The following is a 26438-nucleotide window of genomic DNA, read 5'->3' as shown; positions in this document are numbered from 1 at the left end:
TATTCGACTTTGGGCCTCACCCTTGCATCGTATCCTTGGCACTTGGCAGGTATATATATCATCATCCATGCTTGGTAATGGGGTTTGGAGTTTTGTAGATGGGCCGTGGCCTTGTGCAGTGACGTGATCCTCACCAACCAAGACCATCCCCAAATGCCACCTACCCCATTTCTCCTCCAAATGTTGGGAAACTTTTTCTCTCCCCATCTCCACGCTTTTCTCATTGTCATCTCTGATACGCTACGCATTGAAACCTCCATCCGTGCAGTAAGCAGCCCAATCAGAATATATAGAATTTGTCTGTTAGCTTTCCACTTAAATGTTTTCATTGCATTAGCTTATTTTTTGAGTTTCTGGGTTTTGTTAAGGTTAGTGTCTTTATTACTATATTTGTTTGGTCCCGTTTGGCTGCTGGTTAATACCCTCTCTACTAAAGAAATAAGACGAACTTAATTTGAGTCCCATTAAAATTACTCAAATCTTCAATTTGTTTTGTTTGGACTGCCATAGATTTATCTTCCTTTTTTTTTTGCTCATGATCGATGTTTTAGTTAGATTCGAGAATATAGCTTAATTATTCAAATAAAATATATTTTGAAATACCTTCCGCCAACCAATATAGATGTTTGATTGAAAGTTTCTATCTAAAGATTGATTTTCCCCCGTCTCTTTTGGGTGCTTAGACGTCTCAAGAAACAAGAACTGTGCACAATTAAAATAACTTCAAAAGTTCCGGCAAGATTCCAGTTTTCCGGCATTTCCATCACTTTTCATCTTCTTTTTTTTTTTTAAAAAAAAACGACCCGTTTTTCCTTCCCCCCCCCCCTTGATTCAATGACGAAGCTTATAACATTGATCCTTGTAAATTCTGATTTCCAGGGTTTTTCCTGGCAGTTGAATCTGCTGCGAAGATGAGGAGGAACGAAACTTTGATATGTGCTCCATTAATGGCTGACACAGTGGATCAGCTGGTGGAGTTGATGCACAAGGCAAAGTTAGAAGGAGCTGATATCGTAGAAATTAGATTGGACCATTTAAAGAGCTTTGACCCTCATTTCGATGTGGAAAGATTAATCAAAGAGTGCCCTTTGCCTACTCTCTTTACTTATAGGTTGATCTACAGTTGCCATACATGCCTCTTTTTTTCTTTCTTCTTCCTTTTGGTTTTAATTCAAGCCTCTAACTGCTACTTGCCACTTCTCCCTCTAGGTCTGAAAGAACTTTTTCCAGTCAATATATGGTTATTTTTATGGATTCTTACCCACAAACACGTGTATATAAAGATGAAATGATGAAGAATTTCAGCTCATAAATGATATAAGTGGAAAGGAAAACTAAAGAGTGAAGGTTAAGAATTGCACTGTGGATAAGATATTCTCTTCGAACCTTCACTTTTCTGTGCCACAGGTTTGTAAGTGTATTTAGAGCACAATATGCGCGAATTATTTTGACTATTAGACGGAGAAAATAACAGTGTAAAAAACTTAAATTTGCCAGTTAAAAATCATTAAAAATAATTTATGAACAAAAAAGTGAATAAACAAACATCTTTCAGGGTCTATTTTGTCATTGATGTAATTTGGCTTGATGAGATTCGTTTATGTTGGCCGCTAAAAATGCCATGACGGCTGTAAAATGTTTTGACTTCATAATCATAGCTTTACATCCACGAGTTATTTCGAGAGCCAGTTGCAGATCATGATTGTGAGGTGTGAGCATATTTGCCTCGTCATTAATTTTAGTATTGCATCTTAAGTCTATTTATTGCCGTAAGCAAATCTTTTACATGTTAGTAGGGTATAGAAAATATTATCTCAAGAGCCTGACTTCGTAGCCTTTACTAGACCTACGTGGGAAGGTGGTCGCTATGACGGTGATGAAAAAAATCGTTTTGGTGCACTTCGAACTGCCATGGAGTTGGGAGCTGACCACATTGATATTGAGCTCAAGGTCCCTTTTCCTATTTAATGTTCAATTATTTAAGGATGCCACTATTGTATTATGGCTAAAGTTTCTTTCTTGAAACAAATCTACCCCTGGCTGAGGGGGGAATAAGATCATTTGTCAAAAATTTTGTTTCAACAATGTGATTCTTCCGTGCCACCGTGAAACAATTTTTTCACACTGGTAGCATTTGTTGTTTAACCAAACAAGGAAAAATGCAAGTATTGTTCACAAGATAATCTGTGCATTTTTTACTTTTAAGTTCTCTAAAAGATCTGAGATCTTATACTGTCAATTTCTTTGAAGGCTGCCGATGAGTTCAACAAATTTATGAATGGAAATAGGCCTGGAAAGTGCAAAGTCATAGTTTCGTCGCACAACTACGATTTTACCCCTTCAGCAGAAGACCTGGGCAACCTTGTTGCCAGAATACAAGCTGCCGGAGCTGACATAGTAAAGTTTGCAACTACAGCACTAGATATCACTGATGTTGCACGAGTTTTTCAAATAACTGTTCATTCCCAAGTAAGTGCAAAAGCCATATAACAAGTTATTATGGGCTTTCTGCTCATCTTTATTTTTTGCTTTGAGATGTTCTTTTCATGAGTTGTTATTATTATCTCTTCATATAACTTTTCTTTTTGATTTTTGAGCGGTATATATACCTTTTCTTAATCAAATGAGAGTATACAACTATATTTATTGCTTTGAAAATGAGTCAGAAACATGTGCTAAATTTTGTGATCTTCAGGTGCCCGTCATTGCGATGGTTATGGGAGAAAGGGGATTGATGTCAAGGATACTTTGCCCAAAATTTGGTGGATATCTCACATTTGGTACTCTGGAACCAGGAAAGGTATCTGCTCCTGGACAGCCAACAATAAAGGACTTGGTTAGTTTATACAACTTTAGATCAATTGGTCCTGATACAAAGGTATTTGGGATCATTGGGAAGCCCGTCGGTCACAGCAAATCACCATTACTTTACAATGGAGCTTTCAAATCAGAAAACTTTAATGGAGTGTTTGTACATTTGTTAGTGGACGATATTTCAAAATTCTTTGAAACCTATTCCTCAACAGATTTTACTGGCTTTAGGTAACTATTCAACTTCTGTACTGTCAGCTCTATGAATTAAATAATATATGGGAAAGAGTCTTCATTAAATCTAAATGAAATTACCGAATTTTTCTACATCATTAGATATTGTTATTACCCCACCGTAGACATAAATCTTAATACGTTTTGGTTTCTCTTCTTCATTTAAATTTTTACGGTCAGTTCTATGCATCTGGCTCTAAAGTTGATTCGTTGTGTGAACATCTAAGGTTAATGAAATTGGATTTTCACAGCTGTACTATTCCTCATAAGGAAGTGGCACTTACCTGTTGTGATGAAGTTGATCCTGTTGCAAAGGTAGCTAATGAAAACTATGTCGTCATGCTTATTCATGTCATCGAGTCTATTGCATTTTGTTTTTTAACCTAAATTGACATGAATATTTTCCTAGTCAATAGGAGCAGTTAATTGCATCATCAGGCGACCCAATGGAAAGCTGTTTGGTTGTAACACCGACTATATTGGTGCAATTGATGCTATTGAAAATGGACTTCAAGGTTCCTTCTTTATTTGGTGGCTAAGAAGATGTTTTAACATGACATGAAGTGGCCAGTTTGATACGTTCGTATTATTTTTTAGGTTCGCATAATATTGTCAATGGGTCGCCCTTGGCAGGTAAACTGTTTGTTGTCATAGGTGCTGGTGGCGCGGGCAAGGCACTTGCTTATGGTGCAAAAGAGAAAGGAGCAAGGGTCGTTATTGCTAATCGCACCTATGGTTAGATGTCCTTTTATGTGCAGGCTTTCTAGTTTAAGTTTGGTAATACACACTACAGTTGGATCACATGGATTGACAAAGAACCCTTTAGTTCTTGTCTGAGTCAACTTTAATTGATGGACTTTGTGTGTTTCGCTGAGTTTAGCACTGTGAAAACGGCCAATTCTCAGAGGGTTTGAGTCTGTTGACTACTTCTGGGATTTTGAAGTTTGAACATGTTTATATCTCTTAATTTTTATGAAAGCATTCTAACTGTTTAAATTTTGCAAGATCGAGCTAGAGAGGTGGCTGAGCTTGTTGGAGGGCAGGCTCTGTCTCTTGCAGAACTGGGTAGTTTCCATCCCGAAAGTGGAATGATACTTGCAAACACAACTTCTATAGGAATGCAGCCTAAGGTCGATGAGACGCCTGTTACCAAGGTTGGTAAACACTGTCTTTCTTATTTTATCAATCTTGTCTGCAAAGGTGGAACCGAGATATTTTTCTAGTGTAAGCAACTTATTGTGCATGTTTAGAAAATTTCGTGTAATCCAAATTTGAAGATCGTTGTAATCACACATTTGCTTCAGTAATGCCAGACTATTAGCCTTTTTTCTGGTTTTTCAGGAAGCTTTGAGATATTATGAGCTTGTTTTTGACGCTGTATACGCTCCCAAAATCACTAGACTTTTGCGAGAAGCTGAGGAAATGGGAGCCAAAATCGTAAACGGAGTAGATATGTTTGTTGGACAGGCCTATGAGCAATATGAGAGGTTTACTGGATTACCAGGTTAGAAATATTGTGAATCTTTTAGGACACTTGATGCTTCCTGATATGCTGACTAACTAATTTTCAAGTGTCCCATTATCATTATGGATTTGTGGGGAACTCCTAGTATGTTCAATGCTAAAAGTTAAAGTTATATGGCAGAATATTTGAAATATATAAAAGAAAACACATCGAATAGATACTTTTGCTGATATACTACGATCTGATTGCAGCTCCAAAGGAACTATTTAAAGAAATCATGAAAAACTATTGATGGCAAGGTTATCAGTTATCACAGCTTTCTCTACGTGCCATTCCTTGGTTTTCATTTTACACGACACCCGTTTCGGTTATCTTGATGATTCTGGCACAACAAGATTAATTCATTTCGTGTAAATGAGCGACATTTTGTCTGTGATCGGTGTTCAAAAGTCCTCAGCATGAAAGGTCACTCACCATCTGTCGACTTGAATCCAGCAAGTCTGTTGCATAATAGTTACAGCCCAAGGATTGCATTCGACATTAGCGACTGTACTGTAATAAATCTTTCAGTTGTTTTTAGTGAAAACTAATCGATTTTGTATCGCTGAAGTTTCTTGGATCTTGTGTTAATTATCCTAATGAATTTCAAAATCCTCCCAAATTGTACTTCTCTTTCTTTCTTTTTTTCCCCCATTTCAAAAAGAAAATTTTCTCAAATCATTTTTCAAATAAAGATCCTTCTATCTGATTAGAATCACCATTTCTGGAGAAATCAGGAAGCATATAATGTACGTTGTCGGGGGCTCGATGAAAAGTCACGTCTTCAGTAAAATATAATTGGTTATGCAATAGCCGATCATTTCATGTTCATCGAAATGTTTGGCAAGTTTCATGCAATTCATTGTTCGAGCGTTCGTATGATTATAGATGCTGCTCTCGTTAAGTCTGCAAACAGAAATCTGGGAACTTGGAAAAGTCTTCTTATATCATACTAAATCAACTTCCCTTAAATCTACAATTAAGGACATCTTGGAACATATTTGAAAATTGAAATCGACGGCTATAACTCAACTCAAAAAATAAATAGTTGATATTTGAAATAAATTATCAAATATATTTATCCAAACAAATCAAATTTTTGGGTAAATATGTGACTTAAATGGGAAAAAAATCATTTTTTAATATTTTCAAGATAATTTTTTTCCACTAAAATTTATTTACTTGAAAAACGAAAAGAACCTATCGAAGCTAAGTGTTTAACAGAATCCTACCATTAATATTGCACTATCACTTTAACTTTCTATTTAAAAATAAATTATAAATCGGTCTAACTGGGACCTTCGGTCTAACTGTGACCTATCCCGACCGGTCATCGGTTCTCAACTTGAGAAACTAATTTTATGTGAATTCGGTTGGGCTAAGTTTTCTATGTACGATCTAACCCAACAGTATATAATCGTGAATTCAATCTATAAAAAGCGTACGTATGGTATCATTTACATGAAATTGAGGTTACTTTTGGAATTACGAATTTGAATGTAGGAAATTCAAATCCATAATAACAAATTTATTTGTTTGGAGAAATTCATTGGACAATGAATTTCAAATCAATTTGCTAGCTAGTTTTTTTCAAATACATTCTAACATGGAGACATTTCAAATTATTCGTTAAATATCCCAAATATTTCCACCCAAACGCAACCACCAGAGTGTTTCAAGATACTGGCGCTTACCACTTAAATAACATTTACACAATAAAATCTTTCTCCCTTGTGAACTCCTACAAAAAATTAAGATGCAAAGTGTGACAAACATGAATGAAAAATCCATTTGTCTTCAAAATTCATGAGTCATCACCGGGCAGAAGATCTACACGTTTCTTGGATCGAGGCTGCGGTGAGACATCATACTCCCTCAAAACCCGTCATGAAAAGCAAATGAATACAAGCCTGATTTAAGTTAGCACATGATATACATATTCGTTTGCCTATAATCTTTCAACTCCCACTTTTCGAGTGAAACCATAGATGAAATCAAACAGATTCTTTGCCGGAGCAATCATAATGATGTATACATTTTGCAGAAAAAGTTACCCGAGCGAAGATATATTTCTTTGTTAAGCAAGATTACAGGTGGGCATACGCACACCATTTAGAATCTATCATTCTATCAATGACTGCTTTGGGAGTCTAGTGCGTAAGAATACACTCCAGCAGCAGGTGTAGCAACACTAGCTGCAGTTCTGGAGGGATTAACCTCGTATGTCGATTGTGTAGTAGCAGATTGCACACCATTTGAGCTCGGGGGAGGCCCTGCTCCTGAAATTGGTGAAGGCACAACCATAGTCGGAAGTATTGGTACCCCATTGGGTGGATGGGGAAAAGAAGAAGCTGATGGAGGCTGCATAGTTACTGGTGCTGCCATTTGTGTAGCTGCATAACCTGAAACATTCATTACCCGGTAGTTAAATATGATTATGCTCAAGAGTTCCTCCTGTCATGTTTTAATACAAAAAACACGTAAAAGGGTACAGCCTGCTGCCCTGTACCAGAAGCGACTGGAAAAGGTGTTGGAAGAACCGGAGCCCTGACACCGAAAGTGGAATGTGGGACAACCGCTCCTGGAACAGGCAACATAGGTGAAGGCATCATAGGTAAGCGCGGCCGTCCCCCTGGGAAAGCAGCAAGATGTTGATTATAAGCTGCACCAATCTGTTGGTAAACTGTCGCCTGCCCAAGATGCTCCTTGATTTTTTGATCGATCAGGATCTGTGTTTGTTGCTCCTCAAACTTTTGGTAGTAAGCCCTTATATTTGCCTGCATACCAATAAGCATTCAACATCACTTATCAAATAAATAGAATATATTTCTTAATCAAAAGTCTACTACTTCAATTTTTTTTTTTTATCTTTACCTTGTGTTTGTAACCAGCATTGTGCTGCTTTCTGACGGAAGGCTGAGAGAGTTTAAAAAATATCAGAAATATGTCCTCTTGGCAATATATGAAAAGTGACAATGACACAAACTTAAATATTGATTCCATTAATCAAGTGTATGCATGTAAGTTCAAAGTCTTATTTCTTAGTACTTGCCATTCGGCATGAAGTTTAGCAGTATTCAAATAGATACCTGCCCAACAGATACCGTGATCCATTCTGACGTATCGTGCAAGTTGCAACATATAGGATTTGAGAAAAGATTTTAGAATAACAATGACAAGCTGGGAAATACTAATGCCTCAATGGTACTATAGCGGATAGCCATGAAATTTATAAGTCACTGTTGTTAACATTTGTCATAGAAATATTTAGATATTGGCTGTCATTCTGCTTTACACGCTGAAGTGAGAGTAACAGAGGATTTGCCTCACAAATAGAAACTAATGCATAACAAACAGGAAATTTGCCCCAAGAAATAAACCAAGTTTCCTATTATTGATTGCTTAAGGACACACATTTATCATCGTTATAAGTTTATTTAGCAGTATACGATGCAAGCACTCGCCTGTTTGAGCACTGGGTCACTCGTTCATTTAAGACTAAATAAGACAATTCACACCATGACACCGATGAGTTACAAGTTGGGTGTAGACATATGAATGACAAGTGGATTTTTATTCTGATATATCCAATGCTTCAATGAATCCTAGGATTAATGTTCGTCTTTTATTCATGTATATAAAATGATAGAAGACCATATCTATCACCCTGTCAAAAACGTGGGATTATTCATGCAAGGTAACTAAACATCTAGAAGATCCCACTCTAAACTAGTTCAAGCTCGGACCCATATACTCTCAGAGCAACAACTATAAAGCTTTCCATAGTTGTTTTTATCGAGATTATTACTATAGATAAACTGAAAAAATCCTGCTAGAGCATTTGGTTCATTATATTTCTGAATTCATCAAATTAAGGCATTGAATTTCGCGAAAACAAATCGCATTCCAGCACGGTAAAGTCTCTTAGTAACATACAATCTAATTACAAAAATTAAACATTCTTTATCAAAAAAATAAAGACAAGTATAGCAACATCTACCTCCACATTCAAACAGACAATGAAAAATTAACATGCAACCAGAATCATAATTCTTTGTTTTACTAAAAACAAAGAGAATCATAATTCTTGCTTGAATGGTTAAATCTCAAATAAATCAAAATAAAATCGAAAGTTCAAATGCCGAAAATGAAATCTCACAGAATCATGCGTCAAATAAGTGTCGCAGTAATCGCAATAGTACCTGCAACCAATCACACGCCATTTCCCATCAGTTGAAACAAAAAAATCACTTGCAAAACCAAACAAAAATGGGTTTACGGAACAAATGAGCAAAGATAGAGTTACCGTGGCATTAGCAAAAAAATATGAAATTTCCAAGAAATTAAACTATCTAACAATTAGGGTTTGAATTGATTACAGTGCAATGCAATAGTACTTGCGATTCAGGTTTCAAACAAGGGTTCATTGCAACTGAAGACTGAACAAATTTGCCAACCGAAATTCTAATGTTCCAGAAGCCCAATATACTAAACAGGCCTTGGAATGGCCCTATTTAACCAACCCAGCCCAATACTGTAAAATATCATTAGCAATCCACAAATACGGTTTTTTTAATCACTCGCCCCTTTATATCCTTTCATTATCTCATTCTTTGATCCAAATGACACTTTTTCTAATATTTATTTTCACAAGAAGCTCTTAGAACATATAGTCTGATATTATTTCAAAGAGCAGCTTTTCAATCAGACGGGTTAATCCAGTCCATACTTACAATAAAAATTAATATTTTGACATAAAAAATAATATATTTTCATAGTTCGGTTCGGGTTGAAGATTCGTCTAAAAAAATTTAATCTGTGAGACGATTTGATGGAGGAAAAGAAAAGCAAGCCAAACGGCCATCCAAAAAAGCTTTGCCAAAAATCAAAATCAAAATAAAAAGTGTATCGTAGTTTATAAGAAATTTTACCAGTTTACCTCAAGCAAAAAATTAACACGTTTTTGCAAGTTGAGCTGCTAGATCATTTCACGTCAAGATTGCATGGGTCAACAGTCAACACGGACGGTCGTTAGACTGAGATGAGATAACTAAATGATATGAATATGTAAAAAATTGATAGATATTAGAAATTTGTATAGTAATATAATTTCTTATTATACAATGTTAGAAATGTGGGATGATCGTTAATTAAACAATTTATGCAGAGGTGGAGCCAGAATTTAAAAGTATATGGTGTTGGCTCCACTTCCGTGTTAGATAGTGATAGAGGTGTGACTATTAGATTAAAACTTAATTGATTTTCTAAAATCGAATTATTCGAACTTTTTTATCGAAAAAATCGGTTATTGAAGTCGATAACATAATCAACCTAACTCTTTTATCTTATTTTTTAAAACAAATAAAATTTTAATTAAGGAATGTAATAGAAAAATTGAATCAAATAAATCTTGATTTTATTTAAAATATATATTTTTATTTATAATTCTATTGTCCTATTAAAATTTTATATTAAATTAATAAATTTTATATAATTATAATATTATTATAAAATTTAATAATATTAATTTTTTTATAGAAGTTCGGCATTTTTGGTTAACCGAAGTTTTATATTAAAAATTGAAACTGAACCGATTAAACGATAGTATAGAAAACTAAAACCGAACTTCTGAATAAACCGAATCGGTTGTTCAAATTAATTTAGTCCGGCCGGTTATTTTGGTTGAAATCGATATATTAATCACTCTAGACTGTAATCGATGTATGTTCTTTACTTGTTGATGTGTGCTCTTTTGGTTTAAAAATAAATTTATTGTTTTTTCTTCATTCTTTGAGTTACATATTTAGAAAAATTCAATTATCCCAAAAATTTCCAACAAAGAATTTTTTTCAAACCTTATAAATATTATTCAAAAACTCTGTTATTCTAACTAAAAAAATCGCAACACAAGCACATGAATAATTATAATATCAATAATTTTCAAATATTTCAATTAATTGATTATTTTTCTCAAAAGTCAGGAATAGATTTTTTTTGAAAAAAATCTAAACTCAGAAATTTATATATATCGTAAGTCAATATTATAACAATTCAGATAATCATAACTAAATATTCGACCAAATTTTTGTGTTGCCGAATTTTAACTCAAATAGCATAAGTTCAGAATCTGCGAAACTAACATACGATAATAAAATATGATTTATGGGGTTATTCTATTTTAATTTTTTAACATGAAGCTGAAAAAAAACTAAAACTAATATTTTTTTATTAAACTAAAACTAATATTTTTTTCAAAATACTAATTCATCACTATCTGTACTATATTATAATACATGAGGAGCCTAAACTAATTTACTTTAGTGCTGCTCTTTATGTAATTTGTTATAAACCTAAAAAATACCCCACTTTTTTCCTCATGCTAAGGTACAAGGCTAGGGTGAACTTAATTTCTTTTAAAAAACAAAGTGGGTGAACTTTCTTAATATTAAAATATTTTTTTAATTTACTTTTTCAATAATAATTTTCATAAAACATAAATAAGACCATATATATTATGACAAAAACTTGTGTGAGACAGTCTCACGGGCCGTATTTGTGAGACAGATCTCTTATTTGGGTCATCCATGAAAAAATATTACTTTTTATGCTAAAAATATTACTTTTTATTGTGAATATGGTTAGGGTTGACCCGTCTCACAGATTAAGATCCGTGAGACGGTCTCATCCACTCATATATTAGATCCACAAAGGAACAGGAAGTAGAGAGTCTTAAATGCTTCTGTCGCTGCAAGAAATCTCAGTCGTTTCACTACCAAAGTTTAGTTCATTCTGATAATAAAAAAAACAAATATAATAATTCGATCTTACACTAAATGACGCATTTATGAACAAAATCTAGAAGTATTTCACTTTCTACAACAGCACATATCTACCTAGGACATGATCTCCAAAGCCTCTCTAGCTTTCCCAAGTATGTTAAAGACTGTTGCAGCTATGTGGGATGGCGTCAAACCAGCCTCCATTAGCTGGCCAGATGGCGATCCATGGTCGATGTATCGATCTGGAAGAACCAGAGGCCTCCACTGTAGGATATCAAATTACACATACGTTAATTGATTATCGACCTCGTTTCATTATATTCGACTGAACTATCATTTTGACAGTGTTAGATGTCCTGTGCAGGATGTTTGCAAGTAAAACATACAATGAATGTGAATGTGAATGTGAATGGGAATGTGAATGCGAATGCGAATGCGAATGCATGCCAATGAAAACTAAGGGGCAGAATTAGGACAAAATCAGACACAAAATCTGAAGTTATATTTGTACTTTTTTAATAACGGTTAGTTTCACCCCAAAATTCATTGAATTGCCCCATCTTACCTTCTCCTTGTCCCCACCTCATTTCCGCTCTCCAGAATTCTAAGATCCTGTGTAATTTGCCTTAGTTGGATGGAACTAGCGAGGTCAAGATAGTGTCAAGTCACTCCCCCATAGCCAAATTGTTTAGGCCCCTTGTACCAATTTTACTTGCATGTTATGAACATCACATAATCCCCCGATTCTGTCCCCAATCAAAGCCTTTGGTGGTTCTTCGGAAACTTATGGTAATTCAATTGTCCAAAAAATTGAGATCACGTCCCATCTGGCTAAGTGTTTGTTAGTCCAGTATGTTTCTTGAAAGAGATCCAAAACTAGTTGTATAGTTTATATTTTTACCTTCAACTTGCCATCGAGAAGCCCATCGAGGGCCATAAATTGAGCTACATGAGATCCAAACCCACCAATCGACCCTTCTTCCACGGTGATCAAGACAAGACATCATGCGATTTTGCCAAACTGCGGATAAGAGTATGATCCAATGGCTTGCAGAACCGAGCATCTGCAACTGTCAACCGCAAACCACAGGGTTCTAGCAAGGCAGCTGCGGACAAACAGCTCTGAACTACTGATCCATAACCAAGCAGAGCCACTCTCTCCCCTTCAATCAAGATCCTGCCTTTTCCAACCTTGAGAAAAATCGAGGCAAGTACGATTCCATCAGGGCCAACTATATTCCACTTCAACGGAAATTAGATTAGAAGAAAAGGTAGCTCAGTACCTCAAGGGGGATGCCTTTGTTTTCAGGTGGCAATTCGACACCTATCCCGTTACCTCTTGGATATCGGAAACAGCTAGGTCTGTCATCTATGGCGGCCGCAGTTGCCATCATGTGAAATAGTTCAGCCTCGTCTGATGGAGCCATGACCACCATGTTAGGAAGACATGCCATAAAAGCAACGTCAAATGCTCCGCAATGTGTGGGACCATCTGACCCAACCAAGCCAGCTCTGTCCATTGCAAACCTTACAGGAAGCTTCTGCAAATCCACGTCATGCACTACCTGGATATGGAACCAAATCCTAAGAAATTCCCCTTTCAAAAATGTAAACAATGGTGGATTAGAAAATCAGAATATTGGGTGTTGGTGTTGTCTTGCCTGGTCATAACCCCTTTGCAAGAAAGAAGAATAGATTGCGCAAAAAGGTTTGATGCCTTCACATGCCAAACCAGCAGCAAAAGTTACAGCATGCTGTTCTGCTATTCCCACGTCGAAACATCTTGTGGGGAATCTGCGCAAGAAAAGGTTCAAACCCGTACCACCTCCCATTGCAGCATGGATTGCAACGATATCCTTGTCTACTTCAGCTTCGGCAATCAAAGCCTCGGCAAAGTAGGTCGTGTAAGACTGAGTTGGGGCACTGGATTTGTGTTGCTTGCCTGTTGCTGGATCGAACTTGTTCACACCTGTAAATAGTAAGCCCATTAAGTGCTGATCTCGATATTGTGTCCATGCGCGAATATTGTGCATCAAAAACTTAAAAGAACAGCTTGTTTTTTATGGAATTTTTTGTAAATCTTTAGCCATTAACTTAACCATGGTACTTGTCTGCAGCTTTTTCCGCATATGGATATCCCCTGCCTTTCTCAGTCACCACATGGATCAAAACAGGACCAGTCGTTTTAGTACTCTTAACTTCTTTAAGAATCGCCACCATATCCTCAATATTGTGACCATCAACTGGACCAATATAATAAAGTCCAAGCTCTTCAAACAGTGTCGACCTCGAACCACTGATCAGACCACGAGCATATTCATCCACTTTTGACGCAAGTTCATGCATGGGCCCTCCAATCTGCTTAGTAACTCCCTGTGACCATTTCAGACACCATAAATCAATTATTCAAAATAAATGTCAGGGACAAATGGATACTTTCACCCGTTAACATGCTAAAGAATGATAAGAACCTTGGCAACTTCTCTAAGTTCTCTGAGAGGTCGGTTGGACTGCAACCTGCTCAGAGCACTACTCAAAGCACCAACAGGAGGGATTGGTCCATCTAAGCTAGCAGTTGGTAAAGAAACTTGTTTGTTGTCGTTAAGAATAACAATCATATCAGAATCGAGGTAGCCAGCATTGTTCATTGCTTCATATGCCTGCCCGGCTGTCATAGCACCATCACCTATCACAGCCACTACATTATTCTTTCTTCTTTTTAGATCCCTTCCCACTGCCATTCCTGCTCGGTTAAGAAATGTGAAAAAATTGCTTGAAAATAATGTAAATTCCCAATTTGCGCATAAATAATTATTATCGATGTATGATGCATACAAGTTGATTTATACCATCAGTAATTAAGTAGTAACGCCCCTCTCCATCAATAACTTAAAGCATTTGCTCTATCATAACAAAATGTCAATAGTCATTTCAACATATATTAAGCTAAACTTAATGGATATCCAATTTAACATGAGAGTTTCCATGTTCTCGATGAGGAAACAAAAGCCTCGTCCAAAATAAAATCACACCATTATTTCTAATTTATGAAGTATGTTTATATTTTTCATCTCGGTGTCAGATCATACCTAATCCAGCTGAGATAGTTGTAGAGCTGTGACCAGCACCAAAGCAATCATATTCACTCTCAGACCGTTTGGTAAAGCCAGAAAGACCATCCGTCTGCCTCAAAGTTGACATTTTATCCCTTCTTCCAGTCAAAATTTTGTGTGGATAGGACTGCAGCGTAAAGAATTAGACCATCAAAACAAGGACAGCGATTACAGTAATTTCAGTGCATACAACCATAAGATATCATTGGATTGAACCACCACCTGATGGCCAACATCCCAAAGTACTCTATCTTGAGGAGCATTGAAAACATAATGCAGTGCCACAGTGAGCTCAACTACGCCGAGGCTTGAGCCAAGATGACCCCCAGTCTTTGAGACATTGAAAATAACATCAGATCGCAGTTCATCTGCAAGTTGATTCAATTCCTGCGCCAAAAATAGTATTCAATGAATGCTGACTCCAAAGGTTGACAGAAAATATAAAAGCTTGACTTTCAAACACTTGCAATACCTTTATGGAGAGATTCTTCATGTGGATGGGATAATTGATAGTATCCAAAAGAGGAGTTGGGGGCTTCTGTGAGTAATACTCTCCTCGTTCTGACAATGACCCATTGACCATGGTAGACTTTTTTCTTGCCTTCAACACAAACATAGCACAAAGCATCCATTTCAATCCACTGATTAAATTCCAGCTCGAGGGTGGATCTAAGATTTTTAGGGTGATGGATTCGCAGCGACTTAATGGCATTTGGGTAGGCGTAGAACTGACAATAGAATTCGAAATAAAATTTGAAATTTTTTTATTTTAATCAGCGGATGCCAATGGTAGACCTCCTACCTGGCTGAGAGCTGAATAGCAATACAACTAATTCCTTTTAATCTATACACCCAAAACAACATGCAAAAAACAGAGATGGCAGCAAATTCTTGCACGCTAAGCAATCCAGCGAATCTAGGACAAAATCATTGAAATGCCAATCTGTGACAGAAATGACAGAAGAGGAAACTTCCTCATCCAAGAACAACCACATGGGTACTCTCAAAACTCAAGAAGAATCGCTCTGTTTTTGTTTTTAATCAACAAATCAATATAGAACAATAAAATAATTGCAGACCTGCTTATTCTTGAAGTCAAGGTGGCACTGCAGATCAGTTCCACCCAGCCACTGAGAGGCTAATGTAGTATGCTTTTGAGCACCTGCACCCACCCCCTTGCCCACAGGCCCAGCAAAGGGAAATGTACAAAGGGCCATCATATATATGCTATTTCTCTATACACGTATCCGCACGCTAAAATTTCAAGAAATCCCAAATAATGTTTTAGATTTCCAAGCAAGAAACAACCATTACTCTGATTTTTCCAAGCAAGAAACTAACTTTACTCTAATTTCTCAAAAAGATGCAGCTTTACTGGATATGGGTAGTTTGAGATGGGCAGTTGTACTTTGAACTCGCAAAGATATCCCTAGAATTGATAAAAAGGAACAGGCTTTGAATAGCGAAAGTAAATCCCGGAATTATTACAGAACAGCGATTCGTGAACAGTTAAGCGGCTTGATTATCTTTAATATTGGAGCACATAAACTGAAGAAGCCACGCTTCGTTCATAGTGAGTATTGGTATTTATATAGTGGATTGAATCAACGTAAGAGAAAGACGGCGAGGAGGCAGATTTCCATTGGGCCACGTCATCGGAGATCACGAATGGATAGAAAGACGTGATAATGTAGGGAGTGCGTCTCTTTCATTTCCACTCCAAGAAAACATTGGAAAAAAAAAAAAACTATTCTAAATATATTATAATAATAATGCTCGTACGTTTATTTTCTGAAAATAATGTTTTAAAAATTTATATTAAAGAAAAATAAAATTGTAGCTATTCGAAAAATATATATATGGGTTTTAAGATTTTTCAACTTCTCTACATAAAATAAAATATTTTTCCATATCTATTTTTTTCTGTTTTATAAAGATTGAGTTTGATATGTTTTATATGACATAACTGACCAAATACACAATTGAAAAAAACAGTCTGATTTCGCAACAAAATTATTATCTTTATTTAAATATGATTTCAAATGGTATAAAAATTTTATATAATAATTAAATATATTTATTATATCAAAAAATTTAAATAATTATTTAGACAATGAATAGTGTTATCCAAGTTCCATGCATATTGCTTCTCCTAATCTATTGTAGGTTAAAGACTTGAATCAAGAAAACATGTGATTCGAGATCTGACCTTAACGACAATCACATTCGAGTAGGTCTTTTGTGAAACGATCTCACGAATCTTTATCAGTGAGGCGGGTCAATCCTACCGATATTCACGATAAAAAGTGATACTTTTAGCATAAAAAGTAATAATTTTTCATGGATGAAACAAATAAGAGATCCGTCTCACAAAATACGACCCGTGAGACCGTCTCACATAAGTTTTTAACATCTCATTATTCGAATTAAAATAACCTTCTTTAATTGATTTCCTTTATCTATAGTTAATCAGTATCACATTTTATGATTGATAGTAACAAAATTTCACTATATAATTATTGTGAATAAATAATACGATATATCTGTTGTACTTTTAATATTATTCTAATTTTATACCAAATAATTTGTTTCACGAGAAAATATAGTTACTTCCGTTTCAATTTGGATGTTGTCTCAAATAAATATAAACTCTTCAAGCACCATTATAGAATTTTGATTGGATGTCGCCATATTCCTAATCCATACCATGCTGTAAAACCAATTAGCAACATACACGTGGTGCTGTAGCATAATTTTTATTTTTATTTTTATTTAAATTTTGCACAATTTATTTATATAAAAGTTAAGTATAAGAGATTTCAACGAAATAAGAAAAATTTTACCCTACTATGTAATAGAATTTGAGTGTAAAGAAGAAAATTTTGCAATGTGATACGATTAATTAGTGGTTAGGGATGACAATTTTCTCCATATCCGATTCGAATGGAAGAAGGTATGAAAGAGATTTTTACTCGATTAAATGAATAGATAATCAGGTATGAGAATGAAGACGAATATTAAAAAAACATATTCATACTCGATTAGAATATCCGATTAAATTTATATATATATATATATATTCATAGTTTACTCAAAATAAGTCAAATTTGATATTATAAAAAAAAATAAAAATCAAGGACAATGTAAGGGAGATATTGGAAGAAATATAGAAAGCGAAAATTTCGAATGAAAGTTGTAAATTAAAAATTACTTAAATATAAGTTCAGTTTTATAAAATATTTTTATAGAAAAAAATGAAATTCTTTGTTTCAAAATGTGGGGTTATGAGTATTAATTTTTTTTTTTTAAAAAAATTATCCATTAGCCTAAAAGCAAAATTTTTTTATCTTTTTAAAATTAAAATGTACTTTTTTAGACAATATTAGTTGTAATAAAACAATAAGGGCGTGTTTGGTTGATGTGATTAACTAAAGATAGATGAATAATCACATACTTATCTAATGTTTGGTTAAAATTTTAATATATATTAATAATCATTTTGACCCGGTTTAAGATCTTATTTTATGATTAATTATTTGATTATTAATCTAACAAATTAAGTGGGATAAGTTATCAACACACCACAAATTACATTTTATCCTCTAATCTCTTATGAAAATAAATATTTATTAAATTTTAATTTATTGTGTTTAATGATTACCGTAATATTTTCAAATATATTTCTAATAAATATATTTAAATTAATTTTAATAAGAGTAAGTCTCTTGTGAGACGGTCTCACGAATATTTATATGTGAGACGGATCAACCCTACCGATATTCACAATAAAAAGTAATTCTCTTAGTATAAAAAGTAATATTTTTTCATGGATGACCCAAATAAGAGATTCGTCTCACATAATACGACCCGTGAGACCGTCTCACACAAGTTTTTGTCTTTTAATAAACATAAATTATAATTATGAATATTTAATTATCTATCAAATTATTTTAAGAATATTTTTAATTATTTTAAGAAAAAACAATAATATTGTAGTTATTACTAAAACTTTATTTAATATTAAAATTAATATTCAAAATATTACTACTATTTTAATTATTAAAGTAAATGTATATTTACAAATTTATTTCTAATAAAAATATTTAAATTAATTTTAATAAATGTAAATTATAATTATAAATATTTAATTATCTATCCAATTATTTTAATAATATATATTTAATTAACACTTGAGACATTTTGGTCATTACAATAAATTTACAAAATTAATCCATCATTTTAAAATCATATCAAACACCATGTTATTTATCACACCATGCTATTAATCCATATATCTTATTTTTTAATAACTCTAATTATTAATCATTTACTTATCCTATCACAAATACTAAAAATGTATCAGTACGGAAGCACGACTCCAATTCGATCGCCATGCCCAAGTGATATATAATGTAACCGATATCTTTGCGTCTTCTTGTCACCAATCCACGCACCTCCTTTGACTTTGAGTGCATGCAACGCACAAACTCACACCGTAGAAATTTTTATACTCCCCGTCCCCTTCAGTTCTTTGGTTCAGTTTACTTGGTCGACTCCAGTTTTCCGAGTCACAATCCATTCCTTGGAAGGTAAAGAATTGGTAAAATATGCAGCAAAACCCACCACCAGGAGACTCAAAACCAGCCGACATAACCGGAATTCCGTATGTGCCCTCGGCCGCCACTCAGATGATCACCGATGAGCCTTCCTCCTCGTTTGTCTTCGATTGGTCTGATCTTCTTGACTTCAACCACGATGAAAGCTTCAATATCTCTTCCACGCAGCACGAAACTGGTCAAAGTCAACCATCGGAGATTCTGGGTCGGGACAAGAAGAGGGACCCGAGGTTGGTGTGCTCCAATTTCTTGGCGGGTAGAATCCCGTGCGCATGCCCAGAACTGGATGAAAAGTTGGAGGAAGAGGAGAAGGAGGAGTCGGCGCTTCCGGGGAAGAAGCGGCCACGGGCGGTGAGATCTCCGGCCGGGATTATGGTGCGGTGTCAGGTGCCGGGATGCGAGGCGGATATTAGTCAGCTCAGAGGGTACAATAAGCGTCACCGGGTTTGTTTGCGGTGTGCAAATGTGAGTGCAGTTGTGCTTGATGGGGTGAGCAAGAGGTACTGCCAGCAGTGCGGAAAGTAAGCTTTTCTTTTTATCTCCACCCTTTTTTCTTCCGATTCAATTACTGCATTCATGGATCACTTTGATGTTTAGATGATTGGCCAATATTCTACGTCATGATGAGTAAGAACAACTTCAGTTTGTGTTTACAATCTTTTTGAAATTCTATAAGGTTGGTCAATTTATATTTATAACTTTTAGGTGTTTTTTTGGTTGACCTGACTATCAAAATAGCTGAAAGTCAGTTTCTTTCTCTCAACATTCGGGGGCTTATTGGATGGATGATACCTTTTCTTCGGATGATTAATGTGTAGGCGCTACAACACTAATGGTGTGTAGAAGCTCCATTTAGTTTTTACGTTACATTAGGCTAAGGTCTAGATCACGAGGTGGATCTGGGCGAGAATTGAGATCATATTGAAATTTTGGATATCTTAAAGCTAACATATATGGTTCATTGCGGGAAAAAATTTGTCCCAAGAGCACAGTTTTTGAGTTTTTAGTAATGTTGCTTAGTGATGTGTAATCATCTGTTAAATGATTGATGGAAGATCTTACCCAGTCTGTATATGAATTCTGAACTTTTGGCAACTTGATTTTTTGGAAATGGAAATCGGAGAAATTGATTTATGTTTTTTTTATTTTGGTGACCACGTTGTCGACTATTTAATAATCTTCTGTTTTCGGATTATCCAAAAGAATGAAAAAATGGCAATAGTGCCAAGTTAGAAGCTTGCACACCTCCTGATTGATGCAATGTTTGTAAAACAAATTGTTTCTAGCTGGAAAAATCATATGTTTGGTGTTTTCTCAGGAGTCTTGTGAGTGCAGATAATACTTGGAAACAATGTCAGTCTTCCTCTTTATTTTTTAATGTTGTCCCGAATTACAAAGAATTTTAAGTCCGCCTTAGCGTGTACGTATGAAAATTGATTTACAATTAGTATCTGAGATGATCGTCCCGATATATCAACTTCGGCAGGTTTCATATCTTGTCAGATTTTGATGAGGGTAAACGTAGTTGTCGGAGAAAATTAGAACGGCACAATCGACGTCGAAGAAAAGCTAATGATTCCAAAGGAGACACAGAAAAGGAAACTCAACAGATTATCTTGACTGATGATGTTAGTGGTGATGATACTGCTGGAAAAGGTATAACTACCTTTTATATACTGAAAGATTTTGTTATAAACATTCCATACGACCAAATTCCTCTTGGTCTCTTTAATGTTTCCCATTCGACAAGTCAGTAGAGTTGATTTTTGGCCTTTGATTTTTTTCCAGAGCGATGGATTATATTTTGCTATTTTCGAACATTTGACAGAAAGTATTACTTTTTGGTTGGCCTATTGTAACAAGTTGTTTGATGGTCCAGATGGCATATCCATAAGCTGTCAGAACGAAGAATTTGAGGCATTACCAGAGTTAGATGGACATGTCTCCACAGCATGCTCAACCATAAACTCCCAAAGTCTCCATAGTGATAGTTTTGGATCCTTTGCTCTGACCAAGGAGAAACAGAATCCCGAATTCAAACAATCCTTGTCCTTCTGTGACAACAAGAGTATCTTTTCCTCTTTGGTACATCCAACACCTTATCGTTGCATTATGCCCTTTTATTTATTGTTATTTGATGAAACTAGATTGGTTTGATAAGTGGTGCTTTGATATACATCTCAGTGTCCTTCTAGCCGAATCTCCTTCAAGCTCTACAACGGGAACCCAGCAGAATTTCCTCGACGACTTCGACATCAAGTATTCTAAAGATTATTGTATAATCATCATGATGGATTTTTGTTAAAGCACCGGTAACTGTTTGTCAACAGATATTTCACTGGTTGGCTAGCATGCCTGTTGAATTGGAGGAGTATATTCGTCCCGGTTGCACAATTTTGACGGCTTTCATTGCAATGCCAATGCCAATGTGGATTAAGGTGCTCAGGATCTTATCCTTTTCATTATGGTGAATTTATTCTGGTCATAAAAGAAAATCTGTTGAACGTTACAAGTGAATATGTGAAATGAATTAAATGTTTTGTAATGGTCTACTATGTTAATTAAGCATCGACAGATTTTTCATCTGTCTGTCGAGTATTCACTTGGTATTTCTTGTACAATCCTTAGAGAGTAAACTAATACTAGTTGGATACTTTTATCTCATTTTGTCTGATGTATTTACAACTACGTATACGACTGGAAGTAAAAAAATGTTGCTTTGGTTATATGCCTTGGTTATGCAGGGTTTGTAACATTTTGGTTTTGTTCCCTACTAGATTCTTTATCACCTGATTGTTAAGTATTCTGGCATCAAACAGTTTTTTGAAGAACCAGCTCTTTGTATAAAAGACCTTATTTCCCCACGTGAAAGCATGTTGTTTGGAAGAGGCACCTTACTCGTTTATTTAAATGACATGGTGTATCGTGTCACCAAAGGTTAGTGGGAATCTTAATGCGTGATTGCAGTTTTTACTTCCAATGTTAGTGTCATTTCACATTCTAATTCCATGGTTTTTACCCAACAGGGATATGTCTATATAAGTGTGCCCATAAGTTTTAGGACTGCATACTAAATTTAGTTGGTCTCTACTGATTTTTATTTTTATTTTTCTGTTATCTTTTGGACTCAGCCATCTTAGCCTTCTATAGTTGCATGTTGATAATTTTAACATTTTCAGTGGATAATGGATATGGCGGTTTTGAATTGTTAGTACAATGATTAAGTTTGAGTGTTTGAATGGTTCAGCTTCTGTCCGGACCAAACTAAAAAAATCGAAATAGATGCGAACTGATTTTTAAGTTAATCAAATTGACCGATTTATAACTCAAAATAAAACTGACTAAATTCAGTGATTTTGGTCAGTTTGGTCGACCAAAATAACTAATTTTTTTGCAAAATGAAAATGGTGACAGAATGAATGTAAACTTCGTGGTTAAGCTATATTGATGAGAGATGTTACTATGTTATGTTGATTAAAATCGGAATGGTATATGGTGGATTAAATGCCAAGTTATGGAGTTAAATTGGTGTAGTCAAATTTATTTGGTTTACACCTTTAACGAGGATAATACTATTTAGTTCACAAAATACCGTACTCAGTGAGTTAACTGTTTTTGCATCAAGAGTTTGTGTATGATCATGTCCTAAGAGTGCGGGGCAATGAACAAGAAACGATTATCTAATGGAAAAACTCATCGGTCATTCCCTAGAGCAAGAATGCTTTTGTTACTCATTCCCTCCGATTAATTTATTGATGACCCTTTTGTTTACCTTATATGTTTTACATATGCTGGATCCTTTGTGAAAACAGATGCAAATTCAATTTTGAAAATTGAAATGAAGGATCGAACACCAAAGCTACATTATATTTATCCAACTTGCTTTGAAGCTGGCAAGCCAATGGAATTTGTTGCCCATGGAAGCGATTTACTTCAACCAAAATTTCGGTATATGATGTGATCCATACTATACATGAAAAAAGAATTTATTTCCATAAGTTTCCTTTGCTTGCCTAGTATTGTCTTTGCTAATTCTCAAGTTTGCCATCATTATTCAGATTTGAGCTCCCTTTTGTTCCTTAACTTCGGTTTTGCCACGCTTGTTGCAGGATTTGTAGCCCAAAACCTTGATAACATTTCAGTCTTGTTTGGTGTGGCATACTAGTTCTGTGTGAAAGAAAATGGATTTGTCCACAAAATTATTTGTATTGTTGAATGGATGCTTTAGGATGGCAGATGCTTATTTTATTGGTGAACTGATACATAGGAAAGAGACCGGTCAACTCATTATATGTAGCGTTAAGGAAAGCTGCACCCTTTTTGGAATTTTTTCATGCTGTGGATAGTTCTAACAATCCCTATTCTCCTCAATATATGATGTTCTTCATGTCTGTAGGGAAATTGAAATACTTTCCAGATCTTAAATGATATCTGATGCCTATTACAGGTTTCTTGTTTCTTTTGCTGGAAGATACCTGTCATCAAATATTTCCTCAACATCTGTGTGTTGTGAAAAAGGAGGCACCAAAAGTTCTGACTACCAATTACTGAAGATACGTGTCCCGCAAACTAAAATGAATCTTTTTTGGCCCAGCGTTTATTGAGGTGAGATCTGTGACTCTTCTTTCTATGTGGGGTTGATGCATGAGTTGCTCGAAGATAAGTGTAGAATCCCGAGCAGTTTTTATTGCATTTGCTTCTTAACTTGTGTTGGGCTCTTCCAACAGGTTGAGAATGAGTCTGGGTTATCCAACTTCGTTCCAATTCTTGTGGGTGACAGAGAAATTTGCGAGGAGATGGCGATCTTGCTTCAAAAGTTTGACGCCACTCTCTCTTCCCAAGAACAGCAACCGTCTTGTCTGAGGCCTGAATGTGAGGTTCATGCCTTAAGACGAGCACGGTTCTCGGAATTTGTTTTAGATGTAGGATGGTTGCTGAGGAATCCCATATCCGGGCAGCCATCGACGTCTTCATCGATACTAAGATTCAACCATTTGCTGGAGTTTTTGATAGAAAAAGGGTCTTCTGTTATGTTGGAGAGAGTATTTTGTTCCTTGAAATCTATAATGGATAACAATCCGGTTTCTGGTATTTCTGATGCTGATACGAGCTTGTTACAGAAAAATATGGACACTGCACAAAACGTGCTTTATCTGAAATTACAGGAAAATGATTTTTGGGTAACACCTACATCTGATGGAACCCTTTACTGTCAAAGCTCACAAAACCAGTCGATTTGTTGTTCTAGCCACGAATCAGGTAAAACAGTAAATTCCTTTGATAATTTCAGGGAATACCGTCGATGCATCAAATTTTGTCACATACAGCCAAGGGACTTGCATTTTAGAAAATCTGTACATTAGCAATTTGATTTGTCTTTTTATTAAAAGGGTACTTAATTAGTACTCTGATTGGTCCCGTTTACCAGATTTTCATCTTGCAAACCTTGTTGATCTATTCAATGGTGTAAACGTTCTTGCTCCGCAGGTTGTACACAAAGCAGTGGAGAATATTCATGGGCTCACAGTCATCTCTCCTTCACCTGATGAAAGCGACACAGTTCCTCTCTTAAACCGAGACGTAGTCATGAAAGTCAATCTTCAAGATAGCCCGATAACCTCTTATTATTATTATGGCAATAGGTGCCATTGGTGTTTGATTTTGGAGTATGTGTAGTCGTCCTCCATTAGATTGTGTTCGTTTGACAAGTCTTAACACTAGCCTGACCACCTAGCGAATGCAAGCCAGGTAGGGGGGATGAATGAATCCCTGGTTTTGTTGCATGAAATTTTCTTCAGAATACATTCTCAGTTCATTTCTTGTTCGTTATTCTTCGTGTCTGATTTGTAATGCATTTGTGTTGGTCAGATTGTGTAACTCGTAAATACTTTTTGTTATCCAACGTTATTTGCATGGTATTTTTTTTTTTTTATTATAACCCTTTAGGCGACGGTTTTAGCGACCCTTTTTTTCTTTGTAGTATAATACAAAATAGATATAAATAATCTAAAAGCTTTACAAGCTAAAATGCTTTTTTTTAAAAAAAAAAAATTCACCATGATTTCACCTGTCTGTTTTACGGAATTTATGTGGTTCACATACAAATTATTTTAATATCCACAATACATCTTTCATTATCTAATGTTTCATTAATATTAATATTGATTTTAAAGCATAACAATTCTCTATATATATTTATATTTCTATTATTACTTAAAGTTGAAATTTGAGACTCTTATATTAACTAACTTTTATCAATTATACCTTCATTATATAACTTTTTAATTTTTTAAAAATAACATTCTTTTTAAATATTCAAACCATATCTTTATCTGTATTTTAAATCCAACCATATCTTTATCTAAATTTGTTAATTTTTAGATTACTATATTACTCTTAATTAAAAATATATAAAAATCATTAATTTAAAAATAACAAAAATATGACAAAAAATTCTGTGAGACGGTCTCACGGTTCGTATTTTGTGATACGGATTTCTTATTTGGGTCATCCATGAAAAAATATTAATTTTTATGTTAAGAGTATTACTTTTTCTTAGTATATAAAGAGCTAGAGATCCTCATAAAAATACTATCGGTATATATATCTAACTGAAATATATATATATATACTAGTAGCAAAGCACGTGCGTTGCACGTGAATAACGAATTTAAGTACGTTATGAATATTGATTCTAAATTTGCAAATGAACGTAGAAACATAATTTTTCACAAATTATTCAATAACAGATATTATTTCACAGCTTATTTATCATTTTAAACAACCATGATTTAGTTTCTTCAATCCTTTGCTCGCATGATTTTCGAATTTTTCAGTATCTTTTTCATATTTTTATTTTTATTTTTTCTGCGATTAAATTCATCAATCATAACATCATATTTAATTTTTATGTTTCTTTTCATCGTCAGATTTGATTTTGATTAATCTCTTTGATGCTTGTGTGTTTTTTACTATGATCTTCCTGTTTTGTTTATTTGAGTCGTTCACGATTTGGGTCTAAAAAAAATTGGAAAAAAATGTAGTGATTAAAATAGATATGATGTATATATTAATTTTAAAATTATTGATATAATTACTTGAAATAAAAATTATGAGAAAATACAAGAAAATTCAAGAGCAGATAATATATTAGAAAAAAACTCTCTCGAGATAAGGGATGTAGATATATATTTTATTAAGGAGGAAAAAAAAATTCAAAATAATTCATAATCGAAAAAGTCCAAAATATAACGGTATTTTTTCCTTTTAAAAAAAACTAATTGGACACATCGTAATTTTTAGATGCAAATATTAATATTTCAAATGTTACTAAATGTTTTTAAAAAATTTAAGTCATAACATCATAAAAATATAAAAAAAA

General features: G+C 34.6%; 3 protein-coding genes and 2 pseudogenes across 6 annotated transcripts in view; 3 read left to right on the top strand and 2 right to left on the bottom strand.

Annotated features, from left to right (window-relative positions):
- The window catches only part of LOC140984476 (UDP-glucosyltransferase 29-like), an 83723-nt gene extending 59534 nt beyond the window's left edge, over nucleotides 1-24189 (top strand). Inside the window, exon 2 of the mRNA XM_073451918.1 lies at nucleotides 24178-24189. The gene's annotated coding sequence lies outside the window, so the exon portion shown is untranslated. The remainder of the gene's footprint in view (nucleotides 1-24177) is intronic.
- Nucleotides 97-5190, top strand: LOC140984896 (bifunctional 3-dehydroquinate dehydratase/shikimate dehydrogenase, chloroplastic-like). 3 transcript variants are annotated; one of them, XM_073452577.1, is made up of 11 exons: nucleotides 97-298; nucleotides 880-1111; nucleotides 1845-1950; nucleotides 2251-2469; nucleotides 2696-3042; nucleotides 3297-3360; nucleotides 3455-3560; nucleotides 3643-3780; nucleotides 4051-4199; nucleotides 4387-4549; nucleotides 4762-5190. In XM_073452577.1, exons 1-11 carry the CDS (start codon nucleotides 154-156, stop codon nucleotides 4800-4802), a joined length of 1710 nt encoding a protein of 569 aa, XP_073308678.1. In that variant the 5' UTR covers nucleotides 97-153; the 3' UTR covers nucleotides 4803-5190. The 3 variants fall into 3 exon arrangements, with proteins under 3 accessions (XP_073308678.1, XP_073308680.1, XP_073308681.1); XM_073452579.1 differs by having other exon boundaries at nucleotides 130-267; XM_073452580.1 differs by lacking the exon at nucleotides 97-298 and adding an exon at nucleotides 396-746.
- Nucleotides 6277-8996, bottom strand: LOC140984011 (U1 small nuclear ribonucleoprotein C-like). 2 transcript variants are annotated; one of them, XM_073451153.1, is made up of 5 exons: nucleotides 8856-8996; nucleotides 8709-8751; nucleotides 7424-7465; nucleotides 7059-7326; nucleotides 6277-6951 (listed from the first exon to the last, which is right to left on the bottom strand). In XM_073451153.1, the coding sequence occupies exons 1-5, from the start codon at nucleotides 8861-8863 to the stop codon at nucleotides 6680-6682; spliced, it is 633 nt and encodes a 210-aa protein (XP_073307254.1). In that variant the 5' UTR covers nucleotides 8864-8996; the 3' UTR covers nucleotides 6277-6679. The 2 variants fall into 2 exon arrangements, with proteins under 2 accessions (XP_073307254.1, XP_073307255.1); XM_073451154.1 differs by lacking the exons at nucleotides 8709-8751; nucleotides 8856-8996 and adding an exon at nucleotides 8752-8842.
- Nucleotides 11270-16015, bottom strand: LOC140984475 (probable 1-deoxy-D-xylulose-5-phosphate synthase, chloroplastic; annotated as a pseudogene).
- Nucleotides 18832-24981, top strand: LOC140984474 (squamosa promoter-binding-like protein 7; annotated as a pseudogene).
- Nucleotides 24982-26438: the final 1457 nt, after the last annotated feature.

This window comes from Primulina huaijiensis, chromosome 9 (genome assembly GCF_012295235.1).
Source record: "Primulina huaijiensis isolate GDHJ02 chromosome 9, ASM1229523v2, whole genome shotgun sequence".
NCBI lineage: Eukaryota > Viridiplantae > Streptophyta > Magnoliopsida > Lamiales > Gesneriaceae > Primulina > Primulina huaijiensis.
This window is presented reverse-complemented; position numbering and strand designations above follow the sequence as displayed.

Excerpts from the sequence above, each read along its gene's own strand:
- LOC140984896 (XM_073452577.1), top strand. The coding sequence starts at position 154 with ATGCCACCTACCCCATTTCTCCTCCAAATGTTGGGAAACTTTTTCTCT. Across the intron at positions 299-879 it reads AATCAGAATATATAGAATTT|GGTTTTTCCTGGCAGTTGAA; the intron begins GTCTGTTAGCTT and ends TCTGATTTCCAG. Across the intron at positions 3,561-3,642 it reads TATTGAAAATGGACTTCAAG|GTTCGCATAATATTGTCAAT; the intron begins GTTCCTTCTTTA and ends ATTATTTTTTAG.
- LOC140984011 (XM_073451153.1), bottom strand. Across the intron at positions 7,466-8,708 it reads CTTATTTGACGCATGATTCT|CCTTCCGTCAGAAAGCAGCA; the intron begins GTGAGATTTCAT and ends AAACTCTCTCAG. Across the intron at positions 7,327-7,423 it reads ATGCTGGTTACAAACACAAG|GCAAATATAAGGGCTTACTA; the intron begins GTAAAGATAAAA and ends ATTGGTATGCAG.